This window comes from Sander vitreus, chromosome 10 (assembly GCF_031162955.1).
Source record: "Sander vitreus isolate 19-12246 chromosome 10, sanVit1, whole genome shotgun sequence".
In the NCBI taxonomy this organism is placed as follows: domain Eukaryota; kingdom Metazoa; phylum Chordata; class Actinopteri; order Perciformes; family Percidae; genus Sander; species Sander vitreus.
In genome coordinates this window covers 18606218-18632985 of record NC_135864.1, presented here as the reverse complement: position 1 = coordinate 18632985, position 26768 = coordinate 18606218, and the positions used below count along the sequence as shown (strand labels likewise).

The following is a 26768-nucleotide window of genomic DNA, read 5'->3' as shown; positions in this document are numbered from 1 at the left end:
GATAAAATGTTTCTGAACAGAAGCAGTCCTCCTCTGGTGTATTAGTTAATCAAGAAAAAAAGCGTTCGGTTTGAGTATAATAATTTATTTTGTCCACTCATAGGGCTTCCTGTAAACAAGAGTGAGGCGCAGACAGTGGAGAGCTTAATACAATAAGGCATAGAAATGCGGACAAGAAAAGGAAAAAAATAATTGATCATTTTATTCATAGTACAGTGTGACGTTGGCTCGGGCAGTGGGGACAGTGTGTGCTGTGGGATTATAAAGTGCATGTTTTCTTTAATGGAGAGCATGCAGGTTAAATAAAGTAAGCTTTAGCTTGGGTTCAATTAAAGTAACACCAGCATGAAATACGAATATTCCAGATCAGCATCCAGTGATCAGAAGTCTAAAAACAGTATTTTTAATAATTTACCTCAGTCCATTAAACGTCAATATAAATACATGACAAAACCTTGAACATTTGCTCTCACATGTTGGTATAAACACACATAACATGCACCCAGGTCATTAGCAATTAGGGGTTGATACATACATACTGTGTATATATATATGCATTATGCATACATGCAACACTTTGGGGAGTCACATTTGTACTGCAATTAGAGAAACGGTACAAGATTCATACATAAAATATGCAGCCACCACCGCGTAGTAAAAACACAAAAAAAAACACCAGTCGAGTCGTATTTCATTCTCAGGTACAAGGCACTCATGCAGCCCTGGTGTTTACATAGAACGAATCAAATAAAATTGGAGACTTTGGTTCTTAACATACTGACATGATAAAATAGTTTCTATGTAATATATTCATTGGCACATTGGAATAGGAACAGGAACAGGCTAGTGCCATAAAACTGGCCCTGACTTGGTCCATGATGCACAGCTTACATACAGTGTAACCCTCCCATCCGTCAACAATGAACGTCTTGTGAAAAACACTTCCAATGAGAGAGAATATGAAAAACATTTCAAACCATCTACCTCGGATGGGCAGCATACTCATATACGGAGAAAAAAGAAAGGAAAACAGTAATTGCATAGATATCATCTCTGGAGTGGTGACGCAAGAGCTGAAGAAGGGGAGAGGGAACAAGGAGGGAGCGACCAGTACTAATGTATGTGACTCTAAAACACTGATAAACATAATACTACAGTGTACACTGATAATGACTTCAGCCTTCAGATATGCTGCCTCTACAGCAAGACCCTTTTAACAACAGTGAACCATCAGCTGTAATAATCATTAACAGAGATATGCAATGAAACATAAATTAAAACGTTCATCATCTAAATATCTCAAATATAAAGATAGAGTGTATCATTGTATGAGAACCTTGGAATAGATATTACCAGCGCACACTTTCCTTCAGGTGTTTTCAGGATTATTTCTCCCCACCATATAATTCCTCCTAAATGGGTCCCCCTCCCTCCTGTCTATGCTCTTCCATCCCTTCGATCACTTTAGGGTTTGCTTTGACCGGTGTCTGGCAGGCTTCGTGGTTCAGGTGAGACATCCACACATGCTCTCTGGTGAATCAGACCCCGTCGCCCTTGGCTACGCCTCCGCTGCCCAGGAGACTCCCTCGGACTGCCAAGCAGCTTTGAAGGCAACAAAGAAGTAAACGTGTATCTTATAAAACAGCTAAATGTAAGCATTGGCACTCAACAAAGATTTTGACAGTTTTCCAACCTTAAATCTGGGAAAGAACGATAAGATATATATCTCTATATCTCTTTAAATCAAAAAGTGGGATTTTATTTTAAATACAAAATCTAAACTATCTAAATTAAAGTGAGATTGTATTTTGCACTTTCAGTACCAACTAAACTCATATTGCTTGTATCGCACACCTCATTCCGGAGTTAATTTCAACACAAGGCTCCTCTGAATTTCCTCAACTTACAAATCAGCCATTTGTGTGTGCAACTAAACTATAAAGAGCATGAAAGAGATACTGGCGCTCGGCTTCATTTACCTGTTCACGTCCTTTATCCTCCTCGCTGATGGACTGCATGAGGGAGAAGAGGTTCATCCTGCCACTGCGATTAGCACTCAGAGCAACCTTGGGATGAGAGAGAGGAAAAGTGAGTGGGGACACATCTATCTATACACTGCAGGAACGTCTTTCTGTGGGTGTGGGTGTTATGTGCATATCTCTCGAACTGTTAGTCCGATAGATTTCAAACTTGACAGGTGTTTTGCTACGGGCACGAGTAAGTGCAGTGCCAAGTTTGACATTGTTTGGATTAGAAATGCAAAAGATATCATTAAATATATATATAGGTAAAAGAGGCACACATTGGCTTTTGCCTCTGGCCATTCCCCCTCTCACACTGAGGACCAGAGACAGAGAGCAGCGCAGCGGAGTTTTGGCTGCTAAAATGTGACATAGCCTACACCTCAGACCCACAAAAATGTGCAAAGTAGCACTAGCCTACTTTGGAATATCTTTGACTTTGAATAAACAAACGACAATTCCCGAATTTAAGGACGTTTCAGAATCCCACACATGCAAAGCACAACCACACAAGTGCAGACAGAGCGTGATGCCACTTATAGGCAGGCTATCTATCTTATAAAGCGAAACGTATCTATATATAGAGGGTTTTCACCGACGTCACGTTCTGGGCGGTATCCTGGATGCGCAGCCATATTGGAGGCACTCGGTGTAAACAACTGAATGGAGTAATGGAGTATTGTGCACTTTGGATACTTTAATACTTTATGTCTAAACAACCGAAAAGCTCATCAAAACGCGTCCAAGGTGCAAAGGCATGGAAGGACTTGGACCACACAAAAAGGCGTTTTCTTTAGCAGAAGACCTTAAATCCTACAAAAGTTTCGCCAAAATACCCCCGCAAATCCCCTTCACCGTTAACCGCCAAGCCACTAAACCTGTATGGAAATGAACAACTCTGCTGAAATGTTAAATTTGTTAACCCGACACGAGACAACACCGTCTCTCTCTCTCTCTCTCTCTCTCTCTCTCTCTCTCTGCGCACACACGGGTCCGGTTCTAGTAGGCTATACAGTGGAGTTGCATATTAAGTGGTTCGGGGTCCTTCTGTAAGTAATTTTGGGGTACAATTTGTTTTTGATGAAGTCTACAAGCAGCAATACCACAGGCCAAGTAATCACCCATTCCAACTGGCACTGCACTAGTCAAGATAAACAGCTTCAGATGCTGTGTGTGTGTGTGTGTGTGTGTGTGTGTGTGTGTGTGTGTGTGTGTGTGTGTGCGCGCGCGCGCGAGCGAGCGTGCGTATATTTGTGCCAGGCAGTCTGATCACCTTGTCTGGTTCTTCATTTACTGTGATAGTAGGACAGGCGTCTGGTGGTCCTGTCTGCCCCGGCCACTGGTTGTTCTCAGACTGGGGGGGGGGCTCTTCAAACACCTGGGTGTGTTTTGGAAGATAAGAGGATTGAAGATTAAACATCTGCAGGATTTAAAATTCTAATAACATATCATTGATGTAACTAATTACCTCTGTGTGTTCCTCTGGATCTTCTATTTCATCTGGGCTACCCAAATCTTTTTCATCTAGACTCTCTACATCCTCCTCGTCACCTGGCTCATAATCATCAAGTCCATCATAATCATCATCATCATCATCCTCCTCCTCCTCTTCCTCTGCTGGATTTCTTTTATCCCCTCCCTCCTCCTCGCGTACTGATTTTTGTCTTTGGTCTCTCGACTTTCGCCTCCAGAGTGCGCTGTGACGCTGCTGGCTGGAATGATGAAAAAACATAACAGCACAATTCTTACATAAGCCCACAAATCAATACCTCAAAAAGTCTTGTCTTGTAATTGTTATGTCAGCAAAGCTTTATCATTTTGGAACAGAGATCTTTATAGAGCATTATACCAAACACCATGGCTGACCTTGCATTGAGGATGCCGCTGTAGGTGTGCAGCTGCTTCATGAAGCCTTCGTTGGGCTTGACAATGGACCGGCAACTCCTAACGTAGGACAACGCCATATCCAGTGACCAGTGCTGCTGCTTCATAGCGTAGGAGATCACCGTGGATGCTGAGCGAGAAACGCCCATCTTACAGTGCACCAACACGGCCTGTCCACTTTTCCTGCAATACACAAAGATCAAGAGGAACTCACTCAGTTATTTAGGTATTTTGCTTGACAAATAGTGAAAGGATAATTAACTGAATGGAAGTATTAGTCACAATGTGACAACTCAATGTGCGCTCAATATGAAGCTACAGCCAGTAAGCTTAGCTTAGCATACAGCTAGCCTGTCCATAGTTAAAAGAAATCTGCCTACCAGCACTTCTGAAAATCACTAATTAACACGTTATATTACCGTTGTTTAATCCATACAAAAGCCAAAGTGTACAAACAACGTTTTAAAGGGGGGGGGGGGGGGAAGGGGCTCACTATTTTCTTGGCCAGGAACACAGTAACTTCCTGTCGTGTCATGTTTCATTGATTTGTAAGTGTCCAACTGCTAAGAGCCAAGAAATAGTCCAGCAATTAGTGAGCTTTAGAGGAGCTGTTGGACAGATTTGTTACTATTGGACAGAGCCAGGCAAGGTGAGTTTACTTATATAGCACATTTTCATACACAGAGACAATTTAAAGTGCTTTACACAAAATGTACAAAAAGAGCATTTAAAAGAAAATAATTAAAAAAAAGTGTATAAAACATACTAAGACAACAAGATATTTTTAGTGCAAATGTAGTGCAGCAATTTAGGCAGAGTTTACCAGACAGTAGAGGCAATCAAACTTTTTGAGCCTATTTTTAAAAATGACCAGAGTTGGGGCAGATCTAAGACCTTCTGGAAGTTTATTCCAATAATGTGGAGCATAAGAACTGAAAGCAGCTTTACTATGTTTTGTTTTGGTCCTAGGAACAGTTAGCAGACTGATCCCTGAGGACCTAAGAAGTCTACTGCTACTGAGCTGATGTGTGGTGAGCATCTGGCATCGTAAAGCTGCCGTGCATCACCTAGGTGGGTGCTACACGTTGGTGGTGGTAGAGAGTCCCCCCCCAGAAGCGCTTTTAGTGTCTATGATAAAGCGCTATATAAATGTAATGAAATATTATTATTATTATTATTATTATTAAAGGGTTCATAGTGTGGAAGCAAGTCAGATATGTATTTTGGGCTTAGACCATTGATTGATTTGCAAACAAGTAGCAGTATTTTGAAGTCAATTCTATGATAGACTAGTAGCCAATGCAGAGACCTGAGAACTAGTGAAATATGTTAAATTTTCTTAGTCTTAGTTAGAACTCTGGCAGCAGCATTCTGCATGAGTTGTAGCATTTTTTGGAAGGCCTGAGATACTGTTACAGTATTCTAACCTACTGGAGATAAAAGCGTGAATTACTTTTTGCTGGGTCTTTGTTTTGACATGTATCCTCTAATTCTTGCTATGTTTTTAAGATGGCAGATTATTTTTAATAAATTGGATGTGGGAGTTAAAATCAAGATCTGACTTAATAATGACATGTGCCTACATTTTCAGCCTTTCTTCAGTGGTACCAAAGACAATTACATCAGTCTTATCTTTGTTTAGTTGCTGGGAACTGTGGCACATCCAGTCATTTATTCGGTCAATGCATAGACGCAGTGAGTCTACAGGGGCAAAGTCACTTGATGAGAGAGCTATGTATAATGTGTAGTCTGCATTGTAATGGTAAGTGATTCTTTTTTTTGCATAATTAGGCCTAGTGGGAGCATATATAGGTTGAATAAGAGAGATACCAGAATTGAACCTTGAGGTACCCCACACGCTAGGCTAGGCTGGGCTATCTGATTCAAGTCTTTGTGCTAAGATAACCATCTTGTGGGTCTAGCTTCATATTTGGGAGACACATGTGAGAGTGGTATCAATCTTATCATTTAACTCTATGTGTATTTTCCAAAAATGTTGAACACCTGCTTTAAAGGACTGTAGACAATCTGTACTGGTCTGTGTAACAATACAAGAGGTTATCATGGACTGTTGGTACAAATCAACTTTTAGTATCAGGGGATTTAGTGTCAAACATTCCACCTCCTGATTGAGCTTCAGTCTGGTTGCAGCAGTCGAAAGTATATGAAACATGTTATTACTGATATGATTTTAGCTGGACAAATCTAAATGTGATGTGGTTAGTGATGTGGTAGCAATGTGATTGTCTACAGTTGTAGTACTGCAAAATACAGGACAATGCCTTTTGACAAGTTTTGATTTTAAGTGTTTTCTGGTGTGTTTGCGGTTTCAGGACTACCTTGCAGTGTTGATGAAGTTGTATGTGTCTGTCCAGTGAGAGAGCAGGTCGGTGGCTTCCACATCATACACTCTGATGTTCATATAAGTGAAGGACTCTGGGAAAAAGTTGTCAATCTCCCTTGTCACATTCAGAATATAGCCCACACTGAAAAACATACAGACACAAACTTAGTAAAACAGTGGTGACTTAGCAAAACACAATGCACAATTCAGTTTTACCCATGTCATGAGACAATTGGAACTAGAGATGGACAACAACAACAATACACAGAGCTATAGAAAAATGTTGCAGGTGAAAAACACTGACTTGTTTTTCTGCAGCTCCTCAAAGTTAGCTGCGTTCCACTCAGAGCCCTGAAATCAGATAAAGGAGAGGTTCACTTGAGGTCACATGACAAAAAGGAAAGGGCCAACAGAGCCGTCTTCCCTATCGCTGTCAACACAGATGTTCCACAAAGGGGAAGTTACGCTCACATTACCATCCGGATAAAAAGCACACTTCCGTCAGTTTATTGCCTAAAGGCTTCTCGCCATGCTGGTAAAATGAAGATCATTACTGTCTTTGAAGCCCAGCAATCACTTACCAGGTAAAGGTAGTCAAATATTTTGGAAGGTTTGTCCATCTGAGCCATAGTGACCAGGATCTCGTTGTCAATGTACTCCTTAAAGGGTCTCATGTCGAAGCCTATCCTGGTCTCCAGGGCACAGTGCACCTACAGTAGCAAAGGAAAGATCAAGTTATACAGGCATACATAGATTCTCTTTTTTTGTGACCTATTATTATTTTCCCCTAGTAGTTCTCTGACACTCTTCAAGCCAACTTCCTCTTTATATCGGCCCACGTCTTACCATTTTAGACGTGAGATTGTCCAAGTCTTCAGTCCTCATGATGTCTCTCAGATGCTCTTTGATCAGCACCTCGTTGGAAATGCGGTCTGCCGAGCTTCCCAAGCAAGAACAAGGGAAACTTAAAGTACAAGCTGACAACTTTCATTGTATTTCCACATTCATAGCAGAGGTGGAATGTAACTAAATATATTACTACACTTAAAGTGCTCATATTATGCTTATTTTCAGGTTCATAACTGTATTTAGAGGTTATATCACATTGATCTACACATCTAATGTGTCTGTCTCTAAGATTCAATCCTCACTGCAATCTAACTTTAATGCCATTCGACTTTGGTTCCTATCCAACCACCTTCTACTGAATAAGAAAAAGTCATATAGCATACTGTTCCCCACCAGATCAGCTACAATGAATCAAGATAACAATCTTTCACTTAAATTCTTAGACGATACTCCACTTGTACAAGTTGATGAACTTAAATATCTGGGCCTTTGGCTTAATTCACAACTTTCCTTTAGGTGTCATATTAATTCTGTTGTAAAAAAAAGATCAACTGTAATTTACGAATATTGTATCGCTCTATTAACTGTTAGGGAATATTTAATTCCATATAGACCCAGCTATAGATTGAGACACTAAATATCCCTTCTTCACTGTGCCAAACATCTACAAAGAGAGTGGTAGACATACCTCAGCCTGCCTGGGTCTCTAAGATCTGTCACTTCTTTGCACTCCTTCAAAACATCGCTCTTTACTTACTTGCATGCAAACAGTTGCTGTAAATGTTTTCCTCATGTGTGACTTGTCTTTTGTTTTATATACCCAAATATTCTGGATACTTTTTGTCCTTTCCTTTTATTTGTGTGTATACATGCGAGTATGGGTGTAGGTGTGGGTATGTATATATATATGTACAGTATGTATATACATATGTGTATGTATGAGCTAAATGTTGTCATGCCTTTTAATACTGCAATATGTTTTATACATGGATTTGTTTCCAATAAGGAGTCGGTGGGGCAGGTGGGGTGAGGCGGGATGAGAGAAAGCTTTAGCGAAAACACCATATTTTTGTTGTACTGCACATTGCTGCAGCTCTGTATGTGAGACATCTCACTTCTGTTCCGTCTTTGTTGGGAGTCGCACATGCGCAGTACCTATGTAAGCACTACTAGCTAGTCAGTTGCAGAGCATGAGGTTGTGCCATGCTAGCAGCTAGGCGAGCATTATAACGTGTTACAAAGTGAAGGCTGGACTACAACAGAGCTGTTTGGAGCAATTTGTGAACAGTGTTTTCTATTGGAGATGGTAAGTCCCTTTGGGGTGGACTTTGGGCTTTTTCACTTTGTAAACCTATAACATGCACAAAAAGATATATAACACAATAAAGGAAAGGGAAAAAGCAAAAAAGCATAATACGAGCACTTTAACTACAGTTTAGAAGTACTTGTATTTTACTTACCTCTGTCCATTACTGTCCCTGCGGACCGACTCCAGGTCGTTCATAGCTTCCCACTCGTTGAGGCAGAAGCGGTCTGACTCGATGTTCTGGTGGTAGTGCTGGGCCCACTCCAGGCCGTTGCCTGGGATCACTGCTGCCTTGACCGCTCGCTCGCAGCAGCCGTGCAACGCCTGCAGCACTGACCTTACAGAGGCGGGGAGGCGGGGGACAGAAGATGATGTATATTTGAGGACACTGAAAACCTCAGAAAGGAGCTACAGAGGTTAGAAATGCAAGATTTAGAGGGAGTGGAAGTCATGTTGTTGTGCTTTAGGAAGTGATGTGCACTGGATGCCATAGTAGGGACATTAATGTTTTAACATTAATGCGTGGGGGTCAGCATTTTCACTCACCACATGGTCTGCATAGAAACAGGCTTAAAAATTCTGATCTCTTCAGCTGTCGTAACGCTAAAACCACTGTGGAAAAAAAAGAAAGAAGTATAAGCTACAATACTGAGAATAAAGAGCAGAAAGAGAGAACTGAGGAAGTAATACATATTAGAAGCCCTGTTGGACTACAACGAAGAAGACAGAGAGATTATTCAGTGTAAATTTGTGATGGTTCTTGTGAAGAATGTGAGGACAGAGAGAGAGAAATTAGCACAGTTGGAGGTGTGAACCAGACTGATGAGGGTGAACATGCTCCTGTGACATGGCAGCTGATCAGAGCTTTTTTTTTTTTTTGCCATGCGACAGCAGATGAGTTAAAACACAGCAGTCCACAGCAGAGCTCGACTGTTTTTAGCACTGCTAACTCTCAGTTTCAGTGCCCTTCTCTACATCCTCCTCTTCTATGTAAGGGTCTGAGTGAGTGATAGGAGCAGTTGTAACTTATGGAGAATGATTCAGCTCCATAAATAGAGAGGCCATTACTCATTCACATTATCTCTGGCCAGAATCCCAGACATCAGGCTGCACCGTCTGTGCTACAGCCTCACAAACTCCCTGCTTGTGCATTTACACTTTCAATTTATTCCTCATTCCCTTTTTTTAAATAGTTCTTACCCGTCTCCATCCAGATACACCTGGGTGTCGCTCCATACTGGCAGAACCAGACCGATGGTGCACTGATCACTGCAAAGAGGCAGGGAGGACACAAGAATAGTGACTTGTCGTAACTAAACCAGAAATTATTAACTGAACGGAAATCTTATCTCTGTGACACAGTACACCTGCATCTTGGTTACACACACCTCTCTGAGTTGGGGAAATCCATGCCCAGTAGGATGCTCTCGTGTTTTTTGCCAAGGGTGGAGACAATGATCAGATACCTGACTCTGACCGTGCTGATGGACTCCAACTGCACCGCCTGCATGACACAGTGCAGAGGACGAGAGCAGCAGGGAGACAGAGGATGTGTGAGACAGAAAGGAGACAAAAAGGAGGGCAAGAGGATATAGAGGATGGGTGTTGCATATAAGTACAATTAATGTACTTATATGCAACATGTTTCCTCTGAAGTCTGGGAAAATCAAATTAGGGAAGTCAATGTTGTTTTTAAAAGAGAAACACATATACTGGCTATAATCCACTTAAATGACCACTCCTGTGCTCATTTCACATGTTTTAGCCCAGTAACTCCATTATGTTTTAGATTTTTTTTTTCTACCATCCACACATTTTCTGGTTTAAATATATTTCTGGGTAGTCCATCACACACAATTATTAGTCCTTCTTCCGACATTGATGCATGGTGATGAAAGTAAAATGGTGTATTCAAGTCCTAGTGGGCATTTCTTAAAACCATGACTATAAGAGCTGACTACCTAATAAAGATGTAAGATTTTTTAGTTTATCTTATGAATTTGAATTTGTCAGGATTTCAGCTGTATCACTGTGGAATAATAACATAACTGATGCAATAAAAAACAACTATGTGTTCAGCATAAGGGATGTTTCAGGTCTCTGCAGCACGCTTTCACATTTTAGAGCTGAAATGAATCCAGCAGCTGCCTGAACAAATTACTGCTTAATCCAAAAATCTGTGGAATGCTTTGCAAAGCATCAGAAATATGTTGTTTTGCAGTACTGGACTGAAACATGCATAGCTAGTACATTACAATATACAGTATAGTCCATTGATGTGGAGTTCAGCTTACATGTTTACATTAAACTTTAATATCCCATAGTCATGTTGTCCTTAAAGGTCCTATGACATGCAGCTTTTTGGATTCTTTTCTATAGGCCTTAGTGGTCACCTAATACTGTATCTGAAGTCTCTTTCCCGAAATTCAGCCTTGGTGCAGAATTACAGCCACTAGAGCCAGTCCCACAATGAGCTTTCCTTAGTATGTGCCATTTCTGTGTTCTGTAGCTTTAAATGCTATTGAGGAGGAGGGGGGGGGGTGGGGTCCTGACCAACTGCCACTTTGCTTGTTTGCAAGCCATGATGTCTCTCTCTTTCTCATGGGCGGGCCAAATTCTCTGGGCGAGCAAAACAGAGAAAGGGGAGGTAGACCTTCCTCCTTATGACGTCATAAGGAGCAGATTCCAGATCGGCCCATCTGAGCTTTCATTTTCTCAAAGGCTGTGCAAGATACCCAGGGCTCGGTTTACACCTATCGCCATTTCTAGCAACTGGGGAACCATAGGCAGGCTGGGGGAACTCATATTAATGTTAAAAAACCTCATAAAGTGAAATTGGGATGCCATAGGACCTTTAACAACTTATAGAATATGACTGTCTATCTGATGTGTCCCAGCCACAGCACACTTTCCACTTACATCTGTACAATTAATCGTATAATAATTACAATCAAATTAAATTGATCAGCTGTGATGTGTGTAAGACGTTTTGCATTCGGAGTGCCTGATCTGGTGCATCAAATCAAGCCTAATCATTTTTCACAGGTAAACTGTTGGACCATGTTTAAACTTCTCACTGTGTAACAGTCTGACTGAACAGAAGTGAATTACTCCAACAGTCAGAACTGCTCTCAAATTAGCAAGATGATTCCACCATAATCAACTCAATATATGATTGAACTCTACGTACTGATGTTATGACCTTTACCTGAGATATATGATTATACATGTTGATGGAAAATGATTACTTAGCTTACCAAGCAAAATTCTTTCTGCATGTCAACTTTTACTGATCTGATTTGCAAACTGCAGGTAAACATGAGGCCTCACCAGCTTGATGGTATCTTCTGGTCGGAGCTGTTCAACCATGGCATGAAGTTGTCTGTGCCGTGGAGCTCCACCGCCTTCTTTTACAGAAGAAGGTGGAGCCCCCTCATCGAGACCCCCACCCTTGCCCTCTTCCAGCAGAAGAGCCGCCCCCTTCACGAGGGCAAAGCTCTCCCTACAGATACACAGAGAGCAGCCGCTGTAATCCACCAACTGGGAATCATTTTGTCAGGACTGTTATTAGATGGCAATTCAAAGACAACACTGGTGCACATCTACCTTTTCTGAAGTCTCCCTCTTCTTTGGAGGCTTTCATCCTTAAAAAAAAACAATCAAATCAAATCACAAGAAAGCCTCATCAAGAAGACTGAAAAATTAGATAATTAACTTCTATTGTGTTTGTGTGATTCAGTTTTCTCAAAGGTTTTTTTTTCTTCTTTTAATGATGATTTTTACAATTAGTTTTTTGTAAATCACATGATCTGTTCTATACATTCCAGCAGACTGTAACATTTCGGTTGTGCAGACTGTTTGAAATCGTGAAAAGGGGTTGACATACGCTCATCCCCAAAGAAAGCAGATGACGAGTTGTAATACAGAAGATAACATGAGTAAACATTGTTTTTAATGCTCCCAAAATGGCACATTTCTAACTTGATAAAGACTAACGTGTTGGAACACTGTGACAAATCTTCTGGGAACATTGGAGGCAGTGTGTGTGATGTCTTTCCTGTTATGAAGTGTGGACAGAAAAGGCCGGAAAAAAATGTTCAGTAATTTCTCGGGTGAAATGTGGTGCAACAAAGATAAGGTGCAGTGGAAGACTGAAGTGAGGGGACAGACACAAAGAGTGACGTGTAAGCACAGGGAAGAGGAATCTAAGGCGGTGGAATTAGTGAAATCATACAATGATAACAAATGAAGCAGAAACACAAAGCAAGAGAGGGGAAGGAGCAAGAAACACAAAAGAGCAAGGAGTAGCAGTAGTAACAAGGGTTAACAGAGAAAGAAACTTGAGACAGTAACATTACCTGTTACGCAACTGACAAGTCCAGACAGAGTCAAGAAAAACAAAACAAATTAAAGAGGAGAAGTGAGCCGGAGCCAGGAGAGGAATGATGAGATTTTGAAGAAGAAGAAGAAGAAGAAGAAGAAGAAGAAGAAAGGAGAAAACAAAAAGTTAAGATAGTAGAGTGATTAGATACTGTGACCAAATATGCACAAAATGAGACTTGGACCCACAGTCAGGTCATTTATGGTTTAGCTAGCAATGACAAATACCAGAAGAAAAGCCAGGCTTTGGATGTAAAGTTAAATAATCTTAATGATAGAGTGACAGAATGAGAGGAGATAAAGTTAAACAACTACAGTGGCAATGAAATAAGGTGATCCAATCACTCTCTGACACTGTAATGAATGTGAAATGCAGCTAAATCACTTTCACGATGTTGACGACTAAATCTGTGGCAGGTTTGCCCTGTAAGCCCATCAATGCTATCACATCACTGGCAGCAACTGAAAAACTAAAGCGGCCCTTATTATCTTTCAGGCAAATGTAGTGATGGCTGCTCTTCATGCAGAACTTGGATGGTCCAGCATGAACAGCTCGTACAGGTCGGAAACACTATTTGTAAAGAAAACTTTAAAAATGACATATCTGAGGTTATGATGCAAAATGCCCTACTTGTTGTGTGTACAACAAGGCATGTGGATGACTGAACTCACTGGAGCAGTGGAGATGGAAGGGAGTCTATGCAGAGTCAACAGAGCCATTGCAGAGTACAGATGTGTCTCCACTAAACCTGCTGTTGCGGGCAGGCTCAGACAGGCACGGCAGGTTCCTCAGCCAAAAGTGTGCCGTGGGCGGGCGAATAGTGGTATTTTCTTCTGAAACGACAACGATATTTGGATTTGAATTCATCCAATAAATAGGCTTTATGCCAGATATTCCTAGAGAAGAGGATAGCGGTAGTTGTCTGCTACATGGAGTCCTATGAAATGGAAGGAATAGTTTAATCCAGTAGAAGTAGAGTTGGGAAATGTAAGGATAAATACATAGACTGTACAAAATAATGTCAGAGGTTTTGTCACATCTAGGTTGTATTATGCCAACATTGCTCAATGACATTACTGGATTTACAGGATTTTTTAATCTATGTGATGAAGTGCCTTGATATTTTGGTAACTGTTATAATAATGTCATAAATGTCATAATATTGTCATGATATATCAATAACATGGTACAAAATGACATAGACTGATAGACGATTTTAAATCACATGTCCCAGATTCTTTCTATATATATATATATATATATATATATATATATATATATATATATATATATATATATATGAACGAAACTGCATTCCTAAAGTGCCACACACTATTGTGTACGTTATAAAAGCAGATAGAAGACCGACTATAAAAATGAAATAAGATAAAATACTCCCTCTTGTGCATATTCGAGTTTAATGATAGCTAATTAAGTAGCCGTCTTGCAAATAAGGATGCGTTTTAGGCATAGACTATGGTCTTAGGTCATCATGCATTAGCCAATATGAATAATAAAGTAGGCCTATATAAGATCTTCCCATAAATGGTTTCTTGAGTCTGTGGACTGCTGACCATCGGTATGACATGAACAGTGCGGTGAAATGGCTTTAGGCATGCGTATAATAGCCTACACTCATTTATGTCGTGCCATTGTTAACAGGCGACTAATCATAACGAAGTAGTTGACTATTTGACTGACGAGATAAAAACAGACCGCGGTTCGTTACTGCAACAAACCAAACAGCAAGCTACAGTATGTAACGTTAGCCTGTCAATCAGCTGGCGGCAACGTTAGCCGCTCCTAATATAAATTATAATAATTCCCTAAAGAAAAACAATTCATTTCCTCACCTTTTCCAGACTGGGTCCACTTGAATTTCCTGCTTTGAAGGTTACTTGTTTGTTCCTCAAGTACAGTGCTCCTTATTCCGCCCTCTGTCGCTTTCGAGGGTAAAGACTTCACCATTTACAGCGCAGCGGCTCAGGCTGCCCCAGTGGAGGAGAGATCATTCAACACCGAACAGAAAGCAGCTCGAGCACGAGAACACGAAGATGCAGGAGGAGACAATGATGTCATACGCAGGGAAACTCTTAGGCACATAGTCCCACAGCGGCCACAGAAAAGCTATTTTCAAAAGGAAAATGATTTGTAATACAGTTCTTGTGTTAGGCTGGCTGTCAGCGGTGGAAGAAGTATTCAGATGATTTGCAGCGACGCTGAATTTGGCCCCACATTCGCTCCGGTTCTCTTTAAGTTTCGATTCCACCTTAAAAAATGCCCGTTTCAGCCATTGGGTGGCAGTGTTTATGCAAAATCGAGCCATTCTGCATCAGTGCAGATCACAGCTTTATGTTATGCGTGTGTGTGTGTGTGTGTGTGTGTGTGTGTGTGTGTGTGTGTGTGTGTGTGTGTATGTGTATATATATATATATATATATATATATATATATATATATATATATATATATATATATATATATATATACACACTTTATACACTTGTTTTTGTTGAATCTGTCTGAATGAAAGCCAACAATCTTGTAAATTATATTTAAAAAGTCACAAATTCTCATGACCTGTAGACTACCACACTGTGAGGTATAAGTGTAATATGTTGTTGTAATGTTTTTTTTTATTTATTTTTTCTTATGTCCATATCTACTGTGGAAATACGGACATAATCCAGCTCAAAAATATACATTTTGACAATTATATTGCAACAATTGCTGACTTTGCACTGCCCCCTAACGGCCAAATATGGGTGTCCGTTGATTTTCTCACCTGACTGACATACTACAGATCATGTGGTTTCCAATGATGCCCCATATGTCCATATCTACTGTGGAATGATGGAGAAAATCCAGCTAAAAAATAGACATTTTGACATATTTTGACAATTATATTGCAACAATTGCTGACTTTGCACTGCCCCCAAATGGCCAAATATGGTTGTCCGTTGAAATTCTCACCTGATTCACATACTACAGATCATAATTCGATTTTGCGATAAACACTGCCACCCGATGGCTGAAACGGGCATTTTTTAAGGTGGAATCCAAACTTAAAGAGAACCGGAGCAAATGTGGAGCCAAATTCAGCGTCGTTGATTTGCATAGGTAAAAGTAGCAGTACTATAATGTTCAAATACTCCTGCATTAAAAGTCTTACTTAAGTTGCCTAAAAGTACAAATGCACTTATGCAGCAAAATGGCCAGTGTTATATTTTATCAATATTTGATTATAATTACCATTTCATTTACTGACTAAAAGATGTATAATAGGCCTAGCTGGTCGAGGTAGCTCTAATGGCTGAAGGATACGACATTGTCTGCTCCTTTTTTACACGATCCCAGGAAGCTAAATCAGAGGAGAAACGTAAACATCTCCATACTGGGGTGAGATATTTGGGGAGATTGACAATTTGCTCCCAAATAAAGTAATAATAATACAAAATGCTGAACGGCGCAGAGCCATTCAGCTAGACTGATGTTTTATTTACATAAGAACTGTATTTTACAACTGACATCCTGACGAAATTTGAAATGGTATCTTCGACATTAAATTTGTTTAAGAATGTCAAGAAAATACGTCCATCAGAGAGGAAGACTGTAAAAGTCAGCGTGTGGAGGATGGTCTGGCAAAGCCAAAGCGAGGCCCACCCAACTCCACGCAGGCGCAGTAGGCCTATATGAAGTCAAACACTTCCTGATTTCGGATTTCTGTAGGAGGAGCGCCGCCGCCGTGTTAAGTTTTCTCACAGTGAGTGAAGCAGACGTTGAAGGTTAAGATCTGTCTGGGCTGAGTGTGCATACGGCCATCCTCCCCACACAGTTATACGCTCTTCTGTCCGAAGAGGACTTGCGTTCATTTCGACCGTTAAGTGGGATGCAAACTGTTGGTAAACTCATGAAGGTGTTCGTGACGAGGCGCATCCCGCAAGAGGGGATGAAGATCCTGACAACGGCGGGAGTGTATGCAGTATTTTTAACTGTTTAACTGCATTTACTAACAAAACTATATACATACTATGGCTGTTCTTCTAGTGTACCCTGTCTGTCATCAGTTTAACTTGGATTCATGTTACACACTTCTGTAGCAAATGGAAACTGTGAGATCTATTACATTAAAGTCCACTGTGACAGACTGTGACTCTCCCAGGGTCACACACTGACACATTCACCACTACAGTTAGTTTATTTAGCTAACCTCTATGCTTTAAATCAGCCTGTATGCCTGAATGACATGCCATTTCATGCATTTGGTCCTTTTCTGTGTCCTTGGAAACAGGTGTGAGGTGTCTTTGTGGGACTCGGATGAGCCTGTTCCTAGGGCAGACCTTCTCAAAGGTGTGCAGGGAGCTCATGGTATTCTGTGTCTGCTGTCAGACAAGATCGATGCTGAGGTTCTGGATGCTGCAGGTACTCATTGTGTGGGTGTGTGTGTATGATCCATTTAGTCCCACCTGCTTTCCAGAGAGTCCACTGGGTACATAAGAATAAGAATAGTAATTATTAGGGATGCACCGAATCCAGATTTTTGGGGTTCGGCCGAATACCAAATCCACTGTTTAAGATTCTGCCGAAACCTAATACAGAATCCTACTCCCATCCTCAGTCCACACAGTAAACACATTAATGAAGTAAACACCTGCTCTCCAGAGAGTCCACTGGGTACATAAGAATGTACTGAATCCAGATTTGTGGGGTTTGGCCGACTACCGAATCCACTGGTTAAGATTCTGCCGAATCTGAAACCCAATACGGAATCCTACTCCGATCCTCAGTCCATTAACACAGTCAACACATTAATGAAGTAAACAACGTCCACACGGCCCACTGTTTGTTCGGTGTAGGGCTATCAAAGCTGGTAATGGTCGTCTGGTTAACACTAAACTAAAAGTTTTTACTGTGACTGTCCTTCCTTTGCTGTACCTGAAGTTGCTGCATTTTGGCTGCTGTCTGTAGAGTCCTTCATGCACAACTCGTCTTCTTTTGGATGTTTCATACGCAGATGTTTTAACAGCGGCGATATTGTGTATTGTTTAGGGTCCTTGGCACCACGAGACAAATCGGCATTGCAAATTGAACATGTAGCTCAACTTGAATCGCCTTCTTTTGACTGAAAGTACTGACAAACAACACTTGTTCTGCTCACAAGTTCCATTTTCACTTTCTCACAGCCTACTGCATTGAGCGGTCCACCTACCTAAACACCTTCCCGTAATCAACGGCGGCGTCATTACGTCGACCAGCGTAGCGCAAGCATAGGGTTCGGTTCAGTGGAAAAAAAATTCTAAGGTTCGGCAGAAACCAAACTGCGTCAAAAAGCCCAATATTTGGCCGAATCCTGGTTTCGGTGCATCCCTGATAATTATAACTTGCTTTAGTTACAGATTGCTTTACAGTATCCAAAACATTAAACAAGATAAAAAATAATGATAAACAAGTACAACAAATACCATCAGTTAAGAAAAAGCCATAAGATAATAGTAGTTTTAAAAGAGGATACTGAATTCCACAGCTGGACAGCAAAGGTACGGTACCCTTTAGTAACAAGTCCAAATTTTGGAACCATTAGTAGGCTTTGGTCCATGTTTACTTCCTGTCAGCTGATGTCATTCACATACACTGTAACCAAGGAAAACAGACATGTTTTATCTTCCTTGGACTGCAACAGGAAAAAAAAACATTTGGAATGTTGAGTCTGATCATTCATGGATTTACAATCTTCCTTCCGTCATCTAAAACTAAATACATACATACATATATACATACATACATGTATACATGCATACATACATACATACATACATACATACACATTTCATGTAATTAAAAACAAACAATAATATTAATAGTATTTTCATTTTCTAGGAATCCATTGTTTATTTTTTTATTAACTGATCAGTCTATAAGAAGTCTCTAAGATATTAGCAGAGACTATAGTATTTTGGGGGACATTTTTATGCTTTTATCACGGACAGTTGTAGAGAGATGACAGGAAATGAGGGACAGAAAAGAGGTAACAAATGTCCCCGATTGGATTCAAATCATTGTTACAATTCATGGTCAGCATCTTAACCCCCTATGTTACCAGGGCACCCCTGATTTAATTTAATGTTGTAAGACAATTTAACATGAAAACTTCCAAGGGGAATATGAAACAGAGAAAAGCAACAAAGTCACACAACCAGAGATTTTTTGCATAATGCACTGTATTTTATTAAATGATTGTTTGATTATCAAAATTGTTAAAGGTGAATTTTCCATCAATCAACTAATCAATAAAAACGATTCAAACTGTAATAATATTCTGTTAATCAAGTGTCTAGATTTCCGTGCTTCAGCTGGTCTGTCTCTGATTTCAGGGCCAAACCTGAAAGTAATCAGCACCCTGTCAGTGGGATTTGACCACTTGACTCTCAACGAAATCAAAAAACGGTAGGTTACATAAAAAAAGAAAAAGAAAATGAAGCTTATATGTATGATGAAGTGTCACATGGCTTCAAAGTTATATTGGTGTTTGTTTTCAACAGTGGTATACGTGTTGGATACACTCCAGATGTCCTGACTGACGCCACAGCAGAACTGACCGTAGCTCTGCTGCTGGCCACCGCTCGCAGATTACCAGAGGGAGTGGAGGAGGTCAAAAAGTCAGTCTCAACACATTTACACTAATAACTGTCTCCCTTGAGTGACACAATGATCTTACTGTCTCATTCTCTGTCTCAGTGGAGGCTGGAGCTCGTGGAAGCCTCTCTGGCTGTGTGGTTACGGTCTTTCTGGCAGCACAGTAGGAGTCATTGGACTGGGACGCATCGGTGAGGCTTGCTGTTGCTGCTTCATTTACTTTAGCACTGCAACTACATTATCATAGCACATCATCTCATATGACTAGTAGTAGCCAAGTAGTAGTAGCCTGTAGCCAAATTCAGTGTTGTCATTCCTAACTGGCATTGTGTGATTATTATTTTTCTGATGAAATTCAAGACCTGGTTATTGGGGAATAACTGGTTGTGTTTGTGTTCAGGCATGGCCATTGCTCGGAGACTCATGCCCTTTGGAGTAAAGAGGCTGCTATACTCTGGGAGAACAGCCAAGGCCAATGCTGCCGAGGTGAACGGAGAGTTTGGTAAGAAAAAGGAGAGAAACTCACAGCAAAAGGGGACAGAAGAAGTGAAAAATCGAATAACGTTATAAAACGATCTAATAAAAAGAATGTTTTTTGATGTTTTCTCTCGTACCCCTTTGTTCCTCCTTGTCACCTCTCTGTTGAACAGTTTCCCTGGACACACTTGTGTCTGAGAGCGACTTCATAGTTGTTTCCTGCTCCCTGACGCCAGAAACCCAGGGGCTGTGTGACAAGGCCTTCTTCAGCAAGATGAAAAACACAGCAGTCTTCGTCAACTCAAGCAGGTAGATAACCAAAGCAGCTCAGATGTGGGTGTGCATTATGGGAAAAGCATCGGTTTGGAAGCATACTCTGTCTGGATTACTTACTTTTTTTTAAGGGTGTAGACAGTTGTCATGTATTTCTGACACCAGCTGTTGTTTGTGGTTAAATACATAAGGATGAAGATGTAGTAAATTATTGTTTTTAGGGGAGCTGTGGTGAACCAGGAGGATCTGTACGAGGCGTTGACCAGCAGACAGATAGCTGCAGCTGGACTAGATGTCACAACACCTGAGCCACTCCCAACAAACCACCCTCTTTTGACTCTTAAAAACTGTGGTGAGTAGACAGGATGTGAAATATACAGGCGTGTTTTTTGGGCCTCTTTTCCTTCCTGCTTTGACAAAAATGTCCACATGTAATTTGGATTTGACTTGCTAATGCTATTCTGTCCTCTCCTGTCTTGTGCAGTGGTGTTGCCCCACATCGGCAGTGCCACCTACTCCACAAGAGGCGTCATGGGTGCTTTGTCAGCTCAAAACCTGCTGGGAGGTTTACAGGGCACAGACATGCCCAGTGAACTCACCTTCTAGTGCCTGAAACTGAGCTGATGTGCCTACTGCCTCCTCTGGTGCTGCAGTAACAGAAACAAGTAATGTACTGATCTAGTAATGGTCTCCTATGTGAGATGAAAGTGTAGAAGGGATGAAAAAAGAATACTAATGTAGTTTAGAAATTCTCAGATCCATATTTACATCATGTCAGTGTTAACTTAATAGTTTAATTTGATCCTGTCAGTTACTAATGAGCTGCACCTTCAATATACAATGTTCATTTTTGAGGAAGGAAATGCGTAGTGTCAAATCAGTTGTATTTATAAAGCCCAATAGTGCAGTGTTTTGTCATCTCAGACATGTATTTAAGTTCTTGAAAAATAGGCTAATGCACAAACTAGCATCACTCCTTAACAGTTCTTATTAAGACACTATGCATGCTAAGTCTCGTGGAGAATTGCAAAACCTTTTCTCATTTGCATTTAAAATGTCTCCTTCAAAATAGAATCACTGGCTTGCCATAAAGATGAGCATTATAATTATTGGTCTGCACTTTATTCAGCGTTGTGTGTGTGTGTGTGTGTGTGTGTGTGTGTGTGTGTGTGTTTGTGTGTAGTGTGTGTGTGTGTGTGTGTGTGTGTGTGTGTGTGTGTGTGTGTGTGTGTGTGTTTTCTCATTCTTAAAATAAATCGATTTAAGATCATTAAAAACTAGTAAGCATAATTTATTCTCATCACTCTTACACAGCAGTCAAGAAAACAAGAGAATATTTTCAGTGCATTCACATCAGTCTGGTTAAATTTGATCCGTTTCATTTCATGAATTTGATTTCTTAAAATCACAACATGGTTGAGAACATCAAAAAACATAAGAATTACTTGAGCTTATTGACTTTGAATTCATGTAACATAAAGTCAAAAATTGATTGAGGAAGTGTATGGGCTAATAAATAATCCAAGTTTACAGAGTGCATTTTTTCAAAGAATTGTGTTGAGTTGTGCGAATCAACGTACGCCTTTCAGGTAAATGGAGGTCACAGCAGGGTATCTGGAAATAATTGATCGTCTTTCCAGTGTAGGCAGGTGTTTTTCGAGTGCTTATACAGATGGGAGGACTGGCTGAAGCGTTTGCCACACTTTGGACAGGGATAGGGCTTTTCTCCTGTGTGGACACGAATATGTTTCTTACAGTCAGTCAGGTTCATGAAGGTCTTACAGCAGATTTTGCAGGCGTATTTCTTCTCCCCTTCCACCAACAGCACATGGTCTTCAGCAGCCGCTTTCTTGCACTTGGACATAACATCCTCTGAAGCTCTGGTTAGAGACGGCCGTTCAGCAGCATCCCCCGCTGATGAAGAAGAGGACTGATCTGATCCAGGCGGCACTTTGGGGGCGATGCGACGGAAGGTTGTTGCACCTGAACTTTTCCCGGCCCTGGAGGGTTGGATGAGGGAGGTTTCCAGACCGAGGCCTGGTCTGATGCCACTCAGGAACCCTGCTAAAGAGTTCTGGGTGGGCTGGAGGATGAGTGTGTCACTGAAACCAGGGCCCTGAGTTGGGAGAAGCTGCTGCAAGGGGACAGATGTTACTGGAAAAACTAGTGAGGAATCAGAGGAGTGAGCAGAAGAGGCTTCTCCTGAGTTTTGATACAGTTGGCCAGTATCTCCAGCAGCTGCAGGAGCATCACTGGCAGCAGCAGCGGCAGCAGCACTAGCAGCAGCAGTGAGGCTAGCTAGGCTGTCTTCTTCCTCCAAAGCTCCCATTACACTTTCACTACTGGGATTGAGGAAGCAGGAAAAAGCAAGCTCTGACAGGCTGTCAAGGCCTTCGCAGTCTACTGACTCCTCACCCAAATCTCCAGCCTCTCTCTGTGCATCAGTTTGTAGATCTGTGCACAGCTGAGATTGAAAAGAGCTAACATCACCCTCTGTTGGGCAGGCTGTGGCCATTTTCTCCTCATTTAGTTGTGCATCCAAATTGTCTGTGCAGTCTTGTGGTGGAGATAGAGAATTGTTTGGTAAATCTGGGGAGTATGAGCTCAGATTTTCCTTTTTCACCTCAATCATCGCCATCTTTGGCTCCTCTCCCTCTTCCTCCCCTTCTTCTCCCACCTTTACTTTGACCACAGTGTCTTCATCTGGATCTCCGCCCTTCTCCCACGCACCTACACCTCCTGCGCTGCTGTCTGATTGGCTCGGCAGCTGGATCTCTTCTGAATCTCCCTTGGTTGCTTCGTATTTCTTTTCCACCTCGTCCTCGCCTCGGCTCTCCCAGAGTCCGTCTGTCGTCTTCAGGTAGTCCGGGGACAGCAGCTCCTCTCCACCCTCCTCTGTACTGACGGTGCTTCTGGCTACAGTAGATGAACACTCCTTATAGTTTCCCTCAGGCAGCCTGCAGGGCCTCTTTCTGCCACTGAGCCTGTCCTCGAGTGACTTCCTCTTGTGCCTCAGAAATTGTGCAGCACTCTGCTCTCCACTGACTTCCCTCCTCCTCACCCCCTGCTCTTCAACCCCACCAGACTGACTAACCTCCACTACCACGTCTTCCTCATCAATGTCCTCCTCCATGACAGATGTGACCTGTTGAAACAAGGCTGGCCTCTCTGCCCCGGACGATTGACCCTGTTGCTGCTGTTGCACTGACCTCCAGCCTTTCGGGGGCGAGGCAGGAAAGTTTTTTCTGGACAGGTGGAGCTTGCAGGCCTTAACAACAGTGTTAAGGTGCAGGTGTGATGCCGCCAACAGCACATCCATCACATTGGAGGCCCCTGGTGAGAGGGTGGAGGTGTAAATCATGTCCAGCAAGGTGGAGAAGGCCTCTGGCGTCACCACCTCTGGATCTAGCTCAATCACACTGGGGCCCCCACCTCCACCTATGTCTGCTCCCGGTCCTCCAACCTCATCCCCGCTGTCATTGGAACTCAGCAGAGCCCTGAAGTGGGAGCTGCATGCTGCCAGGATGGAACGGTGAGCCTGGAAGCTCTGGCCTCCAACCACCACCAAACAGTCACACAGCTGAGCATGGAGGCGCTGGTGGTTGAGCTGCTTGAAAATATGCTGGAAATGACCTGGAAAGTCCATAATAGACGGTGGGATTTGTTGGTATTTATTACAGTTGGTTATTTTGTAGCATCCGTGGCGCTACTGGCAATTCAATAGCACAATGAAGCGCTGTCTCCTCGTTATCCACATCAGCCTGGCTGGACCCTGGCATTTCACAGAAGCCTACCTCCGGTGTGATGTGTAGTGTATTGTCCGTTTTGTATAACCGGGTAACAGGTTTCCTACTGATGCTCTGGAGTATGGGCGGGCCCGGTCCAACAATAACACGGAGGATGCGACGCGGTTTCCAGCTTTGTCTCCGAGAACAGCCGGATATCTGATTCTGCACAACGGTTCTTCTCCTACTGACTTAAATATAATAACCAAAATTGTTTCATGGTTATTATGAATGCTACTGATTCAGAGCGCTCACACAGCCAACCCGGTTTGGTTTAGCCCCCACTGTCGACGCCTCCATCATCTGTTGTCTCATCAACCCTCAGTATAAAACAACCCCGCCACCAGGTGGTGAGCTTATGGAAGTGCATCTACGTTTAATTTAGATTTTAATTTGGATTCATAGTTTGTTACATTTCATTAAATAATCTTCTAATGGTTACTGCGCACTTACTATTACCAAATGCATTCATTATATATTATCATTCATGTTAAATATCAACTAGACAAATATTGTCTAAAAATCAAAACAATTGTTTGATATATTTTTCCTTGGCAGTGGTCTTGTGCTTTATTGCTCTAATTAGGCATCAGTAGCAGATTCCATTTTAGACTTTACCTGCTTTTAAAAAGGTAAAAAAAAGTCCCATTCTGAGCTGATAGCTTGCCAACTGATGGGTCCTTAAATGCAATACAAAGATGTAGGTGCTTAGAACAACCCAAGACTGTAAGCAGCCATCATTGGAGCAAATGACAAAGAAAAGCTGCAAACTATTATTCCTCTAAAACGATTTTAGAGGAACAATAGAAGACAGTTGAAGACAAATAAAAAAAAAAACTCAGTCTTTGAGCACTGTGGCATCAAGACACAGGTTGAAAACAATCAATTTAAAGGTCTGTCATAAAGTTGAAATGGACCGCTGTAGTATCAAGTTGTTGCTGCTGCAGATGTCAGTTATTAGGTTTAAACAAAGACAGTTTGACATTTCGAGATGCTTTCTTGTTCTCCATTTTTTATTTTTTATTTATTTTAACACTTGCTGTGTACATTTGTAATGCAGTTTGTGACTATTCATTCCATGTGTACAAGACTGAGCAGATCTGCTATGTAAAAACAACAATAAACATGGTTTCCCTTTAATGTGTGTACATGGCATGCATACACTATCAAACGTTACATTTAACAATTATCACAATATATTTAACTTGAAAGGCAGACTAAAGTTTACAACAACAAACAAGAAATGAGGACAAGGCGTTTCCTCAGGTGCAGTGATGGACAGACACGGCTCTTCTCCAACAGATGTGCTGTAATGGCCCCATGTGTCTGCTGATGACGGTCCATACTGTCTGATGGAGTAAACGGTCAGTGGATGGCAGAAGAAGAGACATGCTGCTCTGTTCATATGCTGTCCAGCTTCTTCAACACATATGGGGCTGTAAACACAGAAAACACAGATCATTCGTTTGAGTTAAGACCATGAATACGTGAGTTTTTGTTTTTATCTTTCCTGGGATAGGGCAAAGTAGCTAACGTTAGAGTTGTTTTGGGATATTGTAACGTTATTACCATTTAAAAAAAAAAAAAAAAAACTACCCTTTGGTGCTCGTGTTTCTTTTAGTGCTTGAATTGATCATCACATGCATGAGGTGACCAAACTATGTCAGTAGGCTAGTGTCAGTATTTAGCTAAATGTCAATGTCATATCTGCCTGTCACGTTACTCACTGGCTCTGAGAAGGGCGACGTAAATAAGAAAGTTTCGTAAAGATGAGATGACATCTTGTCGCATTTTCTTCTTCATCTCTTCTGGGTCCATTTTAGGCCCGAGTCCTTCTAGTTTAAACATGATCGTTGTTGTTTAACTGGGTCCTGCTCTTAGGAGTGCCTTTCGTGTTAAAAATCCACAGTTTCGGTAGCGTGGAGCAAATAATCTAAACCGGAAGTAGGCCTACGTAACAACGGAAGTAATGATAAACGACGGAGCTCACGGAGGGACAAACCGCACGAAGACGATTAATAAAACATTGATGTAGCAGTTAATAACTGGGCTATATAATATAATAACTATTTATTTTGTTAAATATGGCACACAAGTATTATTTTACCTTTTCATTTTATTTTTTAAATAATACCATCTGGTTGTATCCCTTGTATGATTCGTTTTATTTGTGTTGCATATACATGCTGTTATATAGGCTACTGTAGTATATTATGGTTGTATAGGCCTACGTCGTGTTCAGGGTAGAAACACCTAAAATAGTCATATGTACTTTAATTTAGCATTACAGTCAGTCTAAGGCTAATAACTCGAACTATGCAAACCAACACATGTTAATGTTGAGGAAAATAACAATAAATAGGCATATTTGAATTCTTGAAAAGTAAAAGGCATGTTGGCTTTTGGGAATGGATTAACCCCCTGGGGGACCCTGTAACAAAATTGGCATTGAATTGTTGATCCCCTGTGAGGTACCAATGTACAACAAAGGATTTTGAATCTTTGAATTTTGAAAAGTTCCTCAAATGCTCGACCCGCTTTGAGGAACTTATCATTTGAGTTGATATTGGGATTTAGGGGTGCAGATTGCCCAACGAACTTGCAATTAGTATGCAGCTGACACACAATGATTATGTTTATTTGTTGTGAAAGTGTAAATCACTTTGAGCTGTATTTATTTTACACAACACATTGGACTTCATAGGAATAAATGATAAAGTCCTTGTAAATAAAGATAAAAAGTAGACTTGTTTTAATTTACAGTCAAAACAACGTTTATTAAGATGGATACAGTCATTCAGTAGGCCTATATGACT

General features: G+C 41.2%; 4 protein-coding genes across 5 annotated transcripts; 1 reads left to right on the top strand and 3 right to left on the bottom strand.

Annotated features, from left to right (window-relative positions):
• Positions 1 to 69: 69 nt before the first annotated feature.
• LOC144524433 (protein phosphatase Slingshot homolog 3) lies at positions 70 to 15001 on the bottom strand. Of its 2 annotated transcripts, none has more exons than XM_078260689.1 (17): positions 14639 to 15001; positions 13457 to 13618; positions 12011 to 12048; positions 11735 to 11906; positions 9793 to 9908; positions 9605 to 9673; positions 8951 to 9016; positions 8559 to 8741; positions 7096 to 7189; positions 6831 to 6959; positions 6554 to 6600; positions 6245 to 6391; positions 3888 to 4088; positions 3490 to 3733; positions 3295 to 3399; positions 1980 to 2066; positions 70 to 1602 (listed from the first exon to the last, which is right to left on the bottom strand). In XM_078260689.1, the coding sequence occupies exons 2-17, from the start codon at positions 13502 to 13504 to the stop codon at positions 1465 to 1467; spliced, it is 1884 nt and encodes a 627-aa protein (XP_078116815.1). In that variant the 5' UTR covers positions 13505 to 13618; positions 14639 to 15001; the 3' UTR covers positions 70 to 1464. The 2 variants fall into 2 exon arrangements, with proteins under 2 accessions (XP_078116815.1, XP_078116816.1); XM_078260690.1 differs by having other exon boundaries at positions 13457 to 13615.
• A 1232-nt stretch (positions 15002 to 16233) lies between these two features.
• On the top strand, positions 16234 to 21342 carry grhpra (glyoxylate reductase/hydroxypyruvate reductase a). Its single transcript, XM_078260688.1, has 9 exons — positions 16234 to 16759; positions 17076 to 17206; positions 19156 to 19228; positions 19324 to 19440; positions 19520 to 19608; positions 19818 to 19919; positions 20068 to 20203; positions 20389 to 20519; positions 20652 to 21342. The coding sequence occupies exons 1-9, from the start codon at positions 16674 to 16676 to the stop codon at positions 20771 to 20773; spliced, it is 987 nt and encodes a 328-aa protein (XP_078116814.1). The 5' UTR covers positions 16234 to 16673; the 3' UTR covers positions 20774 to 21342.
• A 28-nt stretch (positions 21343 to 21370) lies between these two features.
• Positions 21371 to 24258, bottom strand: LOC144524429 (zinc finger and BTB domain-containing protein 5-like). Its single transcript, XM_078260686.1, has one exon. The coding sequence runs from the start codon at positions 23811 to 23813 to the stop codon at positions 21768 to 21770; it is 2046 nt and encodes a 681-aa protein (XP_078116812.1). The 5' UTR covers positions 23814 to 24258; the 3' UTR covers positions 21371 to 21767.
• A 686-nt stretch (positions 24259 to 24944) lies between these two features.
• Positions 24945 to 25914, bottom strand: tomm5 (translocase of outer mitochondrial membrane 5 homolog (yeast)). The gene is made up of 2 exons (XM_078260687.1): positions 25680 to 25914; positions 24945 to 25388 (listed from the first exon to the last, which is right to left on the bottom strand). The coding sequence occupies exons 1-2, from the start codon at positions 25798 to 25800 to the stop codon at positions 25354 to 25356; spliced, it is 156 nt and encodes a 51-aa protein (XP_078116813.1). The 5' UTR covers positions 25801 to 25914; the 3' UTR covers positions 24945 to 25353.
• Positions 25915 to 26768: the final 854 nt, after the last annotated feature.